The sequence below is a fragment of the Exserohilum turcica genome (assembly GCF_000359705.1).
Source record: "Exserohilum turcica Et28A unplaced genomic scaffold SETTUscaffold_4, whole genome shotgun sequence".
Lineage (NCBI taxonomy): Eukaryota > Fungi > Ascomycota > Dothideomycetes > Pleosporales > Pleosporaceae > Exserohilum > Exserohilum turcicum.
The window spans coordinates 1,792,540-1,800,799 of record NW_007360247.1 but is presented as its reverse complement, the minus strand read 5'-3'; the positions used below and the strand labels follow the sequence as shown (position 1 = coordinate 1,800,799).

Here is an 8,260-nt window from a genome sequence, read left to right as displayed (position 1 = left end):
TATGACAAAAAGGGTCCATGCCATATTATCAGCCAGAGACAAACGTGGAGGAAAAAGACGCTGCTCGGAAGATTGAGCAGCTTAACGCTGAGCTCGAGCCTCTCCAGCGAGAGGAGTGGGAGCTGTCCACATCTATGAGAAGGACAGGACTACGTAATAAGCCTGGCAGGAAGCCTCAATGGAGATGGACAGAGCAGACAGGCAAGCTAGTGCGTTCGTCCAAAGGCGGTATAGACTGGTGGAGATATCAGAGCTGCGTTCTGATCCCAAAGCTGATTCCTTTCGCCAAAGAGTGCCTCCAAGATAGGCCTCAGACCGTAGTTATGGAGGATAAGGCACCTGGGCACGCCCACCAGTATCAGAACGTTGTCTATAGTCTATCCAACGTCGAGAGACTACTTTGGCCTGGCAACTCTCCAGACTGTAACTGTATTGAGCCATGCTGGTTCTACATGAAGAGAGAGACTACAAAGAAAGGAGCTCCACAGTCAAGAACGGAGGCAACTAGAATCTGGCTAAATTGCTGGAGAGATCTCCCACAAGCTAAGATCCAAGCTTGGATTGAGCGTATTCTTATACATATTCCAAAGATAATTGAGCTACAAGGTGGTAATGAGTATATAGAGGGGAGAGATAGGCGTTGTGTAGGAGAGCGGCCAGATTTCGGCTAAATTATTCTTGGCAGGACAAAACTTTTGTGAGGCACCTCCGTACATCCTGAGGGCCTGTTTGGGTGCCTCAGGCAGCCCGTTTAGCAGACCCGTGTCCATGGGACCGGGAGACACACTGTTGACTGTGCAGCGCTCCGCCAGCTCACGCGCCCACACGCGGGTCATGGCTTCTATGGCGCCCTTGGTGCCCGCATACGACGTCTGCTGGATCAAGCCCCATGTCGTCGTTGCAGACGAGATGTTTACGATTCTACCAGAGCGGTCGTGGGGGAGGTAGGGAAACGCGGCTTTGATAAGCAGCGCAGGGGCCTTGCAGTTGAGGTTGAACGTCTGGTCCCAGAGTTCAACGTCGAGCTCGTTGATGGGCTGGGCGTTGACGAGAGCGGCATTGTTGATGAGAATGTCGATTTGGAAGGCTGGTGTAGCAGCGGGATTGCTAAAGTGCTTTTTGGCGGCCTCGACGAGCGCCGCGGGGGCAGAAGGGTCGAGCAGATCGGCGCGCACGGGAAGTGCCTTGACATTGTATGTCTTGGAGAGATGGGCAGCGAGATCCGCGGCGGCCTTGTCAGAAGTCGCTGTCGCGTAGTTGATTACAACGTTTGCCCCCCGAGCGGCAAGGTGTGTTGCTACTGCTGCGCCGAAACCTAGAGGGAGAAGTTCGGGTCAATGCTCCGTCTTACGATATCGGATCCGACGTTTCTGGCCATGGGGTAGCAGTGGATATGGCCATGGGTGGGAAAGGATATGGGTGGAAGGATATGGGTGGAAGGATATGGGTAGAAGGATATGGGTGGAAGGGATATGGGATGTTGAGGCAATAGAACGGTCTCACATACTCCTTGAAGATCCAGTAACAATGGCAAGTTTGCCGTCAAAAGGTCGTGCTGAAGCCATCTTGGTCGTTGTTGTTCGTGTCTTCCACGTTGCTATGCGTGCAGACAGATAACTTGTCTACGTATAAAACTTGGCAGGATTCGGATTGTAGTCGCAAAAGGGAATAGAGAAAATAAAAAGGAAATGAAAAACGAGCACGCAGCGAGCGTGTTAAGTAGTATCGGACCTTCTCTATCTCTCTCGAAGCCAACAGTGCCACTGTAGTCGCCGGAGAGGCTGTGTGTTGTGGCCAACACACACAAGGCGGGGAATCCTGGGTCAGATAAAACGGTTAGAGCCACAACCATTATCGAACTAGCACAAGAGCCGTTGGAGAGCTTGGCGCCTGTTGTAGCTTTGGTCGGGCGGTGAATGTCTATTTTATTTAAACTGGGGCGCAAAGGAGAGGATCCGCCGAGGAAGAGCCTACCCTTCGTATGAGGCGGCAAGACCAGGGTGGCTAGGCGGCATTATCTGGCTTCGATACGGGGAGCATCGGGGAGAATCTCGCATCGTGAAGTGATGGAGAAGTCAAGTTTTGTGTGAAAGTTGTGGAGGGAATGGCAGGAATGCTTGCGGCGCAGCACTAAGGAGGTAGTAGTTGGCAGCCATGTGGGGGTCGGAATGTTCCGTAGCGTGCATACATATGTATGTATGTATGTATGATGCAGCATCTGACCTGAACTGGCTGGGGACAGCCATGAATAGGCGGGACCCGCACCCGGGGGGCCAGACAAATATCCTGGCGAGGCTCCAACGGATGGTGGTGGTTATGGTTGTGCTGGTGTGGTGGGAAGGAGATGCGAGGCGACTTGTGCACATTGAGCCGGGTGGAACGCACAACGGTCAAGGCCCGAGATGCAAGTGCTCCCGTGTGCTGGTGCTGTCTGTCGGGAGATCCAAGCGGTGAAGCGTATCGACAGAAGGAGATTATTAAGACCTAGGGACAGTATAGGAGAAAGGACGATGTCGTGTAGCAGCGAGTCGTGTGGAGGCGAGGCTGCAGTGCCATGGCCTTGGGGCCAAGGCATACCTTCCCGGCAAGATGGCGTGCAGGACAGCTATTGGCGCCTCAAGGCTCCGAGGGCCGGGGAGAAAATTCTACCCTGGGCCAGCATCAGGATGGGATCCGTTTCAAATGCCATGAATGTCGTAGTGGGACACGGGGACTAAAGCCGCCGCGCGCAGTGCCGGCACCATGACCAAAACACCCAGCTAACGCACATCCCGACCCGGCCCCCCCGTTGGTCGGTCCCATGCTGGACCTGGTCGGGCTAAACTGCGGTCTGAGCAATTGACACACGATGCTTCCTTGTGACTAAGACAATACCGTCTTTGGGCGCGCCAGCTGCGTGGAACCGAGAGACGGAAGAAGCATGCCTGTCCCAATCCAGCATCCAGAATGCCTGGAAGCATGCCAGGCCATGGTTGTGCCCGTTGACTGCGCCGTTGAAGGGGGGGGGGCGTTCGTCTCTTGTCCCCTTCTCCCTGCGCACTCTTCTCTTATTCCTCCGCACGCGCCCCATAGTCGATATCACCAAGAACTGGCTTCTTGGTCTGTTTTGTTGGCTTCTACTCCCCTTCGTACATAGGTTCTGGCTCGCCGCTGAAACACATCTCTCGATTGTGGGTGAGCCCGACTCGACATCACCATGGCGCCAACATCTTACCCCATGGCTCTGTCCGTCTTGATACCTCTGCCACTTGACATTATATCCACCATTCTGCGCTTCTGGATACGCACAAAGAGGAATGCTTGGGGCCCCGACGACTGGGCCATGTTAATCAACGTTGTAAGAATCCCGACTTGTCTCATTTCCACATTACCACTGACATGACTACAGCCCTTTTGGAGCGTCAGCACAATCGCCACTCTGGGCATGGCATGGAGTGGCATAGGCCAGTACGACGCTACACTGACGCCCGAGCAATACACCAACTCACTAAGGGTATTTCCTCTGTGTTTTCTTTTTCAACAGTGTCAAATGCAAGACTAACCACTGAACAGTGGTTCTACATTTTCCAAGAACCATGGTGTTTTACCCTCATCACCATCAAATGCAGCATTGGGTTTGCCCTGATCCGCATTTCAACAAGCAAGAAGTGGCTCGAATGGGTCATTTACGCCTGCATGATCTTGTGCCTGATCGTCATGGGCGGAACAGGCGTGTACCTGTTTTTCCAGTGTACGCCTATACAGTAAGTAGTCATTCGTGGAAGATGAATAGAGTAAAAAAAAACAGAAGACTGACCTGGAAAACAGGAGAAACTGGGACCCAAAGATGCCAGGCAAATGCAACGACCGCAGCATCCAAACCGTCCTCTCGTACGCAGTGGTCGTGGTATCCATCTCGACAGACTGGGTTTTTGCCACGCTCCCCATCTTCCTGCTCTGGAACGTGCAGCTAGACTGGCGCGTAAAAGGGTCTGTCATGGCCATGTTGGGACTGGGAATCTTGTAAGTGGTCGGCTCCCCCCTATACTTACATAACCCACCTATACACACAGCCACATATGTACTAACAAGGCACTTGCAACAGCGCCTCGATTGCGCCCATTGTGCGTCTAAAATTCCTCATCGGCCTCAACGACGCCTCGCGGCTCCTCGAGAACCTCTCCGACATCCTCGCATGGGCATCTGCCGAAATGAACGTGGGCATGTTCGTCGCCAACCTACCAGCGTGCCATCCGCTGCTCAAACACGCCATCGCGCGCTTCTCCACATGGACCGGCAACAGCGCAAGCGGGCGCTCAAACGACTTTTCGTCGGGCGGCTTCCGCTCCAAGAAACACTCTCCGCACGCGCGCGGCGCATCCACCGGCGCATCCAAGCAATGGCTGGAGCTCGACGACAACCACCACCACCACGCGCACGGCGGCGACCTCGAAGCCGCCGCAAAATCCAACAACACCACTGGCTCCGGAAACAAGTTCATGACGGGCAAAACAAAGGACGTAGGCGTCGAAACTAAAATCTACGGCGACCTCGATGACTACAGCAATAACAGCCAGGAGGACATGGCCACCGATGACGGCAGCCAGAAGCGAATGGTCATTACCAGTCGCTCGCCGCCGAGTAATAGTGATGGACTGCATATCAATATGCAGCGGGATTTTGTAATAGAAGTTAGTAAGCCGTTGAGTCGGCAGGCGAATCATCGTGTTTGAGTGCGGCTTCTTTTGGTGCGGTGAAGTGGAGAATTACTACAATGAAGAAACGTCTCATAGGAGTTTTTTTTTGTAATTGCACTGTTTTTTTTTTACTTTTCTTTTTTTTCTGAGAACAGAGAAGGTGGAGGTGGGAGGTTTCGACCGGGTTGGTTGGTTGGTTGGAGGAGGTAAAAAGGAACGGGACACCAAGGAAGCCATGATTGCTGTGAAAGGAAAGAAGGGGATGGTGGATAATGGGCTGATAATGGGTTGATAACGGCGATTTGATGCTCAACGAGGGACACTTTATTCGGCTGGGTCCGATCAGTAAAGGGGGGAGGGGTGAAAGAAGAACCAAAAAAAAAGTATAACATATGAACTTCATTTTTTTTTCTTAAATCTATTTTATGTAGTTTAACTGACTAAGACAAGACAAGACAAGATAAGAAACACCTAGAAAGAAAAAAAAAGGAGTAAAGACATATTTCACGGCCATGCAAATGATGAGAAATAGAACGAGACAGAGAGAGAGAGAGAGAGAAAGGAAGTGAGGAAGTGAGAGACAGGAAGAAAATAATCACCATCCAGCGAGTAGTATACCGCATTTCCAGACCCTAATCATGTAATCCGTATATAACGTGACCACAGCATCGTCTTTATTTAACACGTAAACAAAGCCTTTACTCCCCCCCAAAAAAAACTTTCATTTGAACAATCATATCTTCTATTTCGCATTTCTCATAACCATAACCATAACCATCAAACCACTCATTCACTCACTCACTCACTCACTATCTACACATGCCACCTACTTCACATGACGACCTGGGGAGCACGCCCATTATAATCGACGCCGGGGACAGCAGTATAATTCGCAAAGCAATCATAGTCAAAGTCGATTTCGGCACTGCGCTTCTTGAGCACGTCAACGACATTGTCGAAGGAGCAAAGTCCATTTGCGTCTTCGGGACAGCCAGGATGGGATTCGTGGAGGGGGATGACGGCGTCGTTGCTATTATTTTTTCGCGTTAGTTTTTTTTTTGGTTCTTCGACTACTTGCCGGAAACAAAGGGTACGTGGAAAGGGAAAGGGGAAAAAGGAAAAAGGAGACATACATCAGGAAGCGAATCTGCTTCGTCGGTACCATGGCCGGACAACTCATGACCTGGGTTGTGAAATGCGTTGCAAACGGCACGAGCTTACTCGCTACAAACGTGTTCTGGCCTTGGTTCGCCTTGGGGCTCAGCGGCGGACCTTTAAATAGCGCTGTAAAGTTGAAAGCAGTCAGTGTATCCAGGACAACGACCTCGTGCGTGGCATCGGCGTAGATGGACTGGTCGAGCGGAAAGTACGTCGACGAGTTATCCATGGTCTCGTTGAGCGCAGAGTTGGGCTCGGGAACCGTGTGTGTAAAGCGAGCGATGAATTCATCCAGGTAACCTTTGCCTTGGGCAGCCGAAACAGGAGAGCCAGGGCCGTTGTCGTAGTAGAAGGTGAGGTCGAAGAAGTATTCGTAGTTGAGGAAATCTTGCTCGCTGAAGAGGCTGCAAAAGGACGAGTAGCCCAGTGCGTGGGTTTCGTAGGCGCAGAGATCAAGCATGGAAATGATGTCCTTGGACGTAAATTTGATGCCGTTGGCTTGGGACTGCAGGCGAGCGAGTGTGCCGTTGAAAGCATTTTTTGCGAATTCGGCTGCTACCGTGTCGCCGATGCTGCCTCGAGAGTCAATGTTGGAGTTGTTGCAAACATCGTAGGGCGCGCCCGAGTTGTTGAAGCCATCAGCCTCGACGACTATCTCGAGGTTGACTTCAGTCATGTACTCGGGCACGCCGAAGAAACCGGCACAAAAGTTCTCGGCAGTCTTGACCATGCGGTCTTCACTCTCGGTCCTGAAGACGGGGATCTTTCCCGCTGCCGTGAAGTTGTTCAGGAGATGGCCATACAGCTGGCGATACTCGATTCCCAGCATAAAGTTTTCGCTGCGACCCGATGGTGTGAGAAGCTCGGCACCAAGCCTGTACTTCCAGTTGTTCAAAAAAGCGAGCTCACCAGAGAACGAAAGGCCGGTTTTGGCGGCTTTCGTAAGCTCGGCAGCAAACTTGGCTGGGGCAGCGTCACTGGTGGGATACCTGGCTCCGTGACGGTACAGCAGGTGCATTTGCGTGATCTCGCACCCATCTGGGATCAGAGGGCTGGCGTTTGGCAGGCCGTAGTCGGCGCTTTGAACAGAGTACCATGGACTGAGATTGCCCCAGTATTTAGCAATATCAAAGTCAGACGACTGAGAACCGCTGCCGTGTGGCTTTGGCTTGATCAGAGGCCACGAAAACGCAGCTTGCTCGTTGTACGGATAGGCCGGCGCAGTCTGGATAGCATTGGGCTCTACACCTGAAGGTGTTGCTGTACTGTGTTAACTCGCCGCTTGAAAAACATCTACAGCTCTCCAGTCTGGTGACGCAATGGATAACTTACGTCCGGGGAATCCGACCACAGACTCTGGCGGGAATAAAGAGGCATTGACCTCGGCTACGGAAGCAGGTTAGCATCTCGATTGAAGACACAACAGAACAAGCAGACAAAACGAAGACTTGAACTTACTACCAGCAGGAGGATACACATCCATTGTACTCACCCCCACATTTGTTGCTGCAGAGAGTGTTGTCGCCTGTGGCGCGGCGCCAACCCCTCCAATAGCCACGGCAACGATTCCAGCCTGCCTCACCTGCATCTTCATCTTCCTAATACCCGCGATAGCAACTGCTGCAGTTTCTTAGACAAGACAAAAGCCAAGCTTCCACCAAGCTTTCCTGCCCAGCCAAAATACGACAAGACGGGCAAGAAGAATAAAGCTTGGGTAGCCAGCTGCCCCATTTATACATGTGTGTTCCCCGCACTTCGTACATAAAGGCCCGGCCGCATACATGCCGGCGAGGCAATTTTTTTTTCTCGAGAAAAAGTAGATGATAGACCAAAAACGTCGTCGCCCACTCGGCGTATCGGGTATCGGGAAAAGGCCTAGATGCGTACGCAAGGGCTGCTGTGTAGTAGGACCGTAACATGCGTGGCAATAGCCAATGGGATAGTGAAAAACACACACATGTTTTGTCGGTGTCAAAACGGAGGCTTATTCAGGATTGGGCGATGGGAAAAAGGGCAGGGATGCGGCGACATTTTTCTTTCTGTTGACAGGTGCTGACGTCTTCTGCACATGGCATATTAATCGGACACGGCTGAATGCGGGATAGCTGGGAATGTTGGCTGCAGCATAGGGAAGCCAGTAGGGATTGGCGTGTAAACATGGCTCCAACGCTAGGGCTATCCATGTAGGTCCGGAGTATTGGGAGGCATGAACGGTTAGGGTTGTGGCTGTTTGGCGTTGTGTGGTGCCGTTGTTCCGGCGGCTTGGATAAGGGCGAGCCATAAACGTTGCAAAGGGAGCCCACGTTGCGGGTGCATCGTGGCCGACGAAAACGTGGGCGCAGAGAGATGGGCTGTGGCGTGGGAAACACGCAAGCAGCAATGCAGTAGGCGTACAAGCTATTAAGCGAGGCGCTACCATACTTACA

The 8,260-nt window shown here is 52.2% G+C and overlaps 4 protein-coding genes across 4 annotated transcripts in view; 1 reads left to right on the top strand and 3 right to left on the bottom strand.

Moving 5' to 3' along the window:
• The window catches only part of SETTUDRAFT_155462 (uncharacterized protein), a gene marked incomplete at both ends in the record, with an annotated part of 3,210 nt that extends 1,645 nt beyond the window's left edge, over positions 1 to 1,565 (bottom strand). The window contains 3 exons of the mRNA XM_008030353.1: positions 131 to 132; positions 707 to 1,315; positions 1,508 to 1,565. Of these exons, the coding sequence (XP_008028544.1) occupies positions 131 to 132; positions 707 to 1,315; positions 1,508 to 1,565 (669 nt within the window). The remainder of the gene's footprint in view (positions 1 to 130; positions 133 to 706; positions 1,316 to 1,507) is intronic.
• Positions 1,566 to 3,196: 1,631 nt separating this feature from the next.
• Positions 3,197 to 4,712, top strand: SETTUDRAFT_92484 (uncharacterized protein; the record flags this gene model as incomplete). Its single annotated transcript, XM_008030352.1, has 5 exons — positions 3,197 to 3,337; positions 3,389 to 3,493; positions 3,553 to 3,647; positions 3,808 to 4,002; positions 4,085 to 4,712. 5 exons carry the CDS (start codon positions 3,197 to 3,199, stop codon positions 4,710 to 4,712), a joined length of 1,164 nt encoding a protein of 387 aa, XP_008028543.1.
• A 795-nt stretch (positions 4,713 to 5,507) lies between these two features.
• Positions 5,508 to 7,317, bottom strand: SETTUDRAFT_21528 (uncharacterized protein; the record flags this gene model as incomplete). The annotated part of the gene is made up of 4 exons (XM_008029832.1): positions 5,508 to 5,706; positions 5,810 to 7,094; positions 7,167 to 7,220; positions 7,293 to 7,317. The coding sequence occupies 4 exons, from the start codon at positions 7,315 to 7,317 to the stop codon at positions 5,508 to 5,510; spliced, it is 1,563 nt and encodes a 520-aa protein (XP_008028023.1).
• Positions 7,318 to 7,818: 501 nt separating this feature from the next.
• SETTUDRAFT_33173 (uncharacterized protein) lies at positions 7,819 to 8,253 on the bottom strand (the record flags this gene model as incomplete). The annotated part of the gene is made up of 1 exon (XM_008029920.1): positions 7,819 to 8,253. The coding sequence occupies one exon, from the start codon at positions 8,251 to 8,253 to the stop codon at positions 7,819 to 7,821; it is 435 nt and encodes a 144-aa protein (XP_008028111.1).
• Between the last annotated feature and the right edge of the window lie 7 nt (positions 8,254 to 8,260).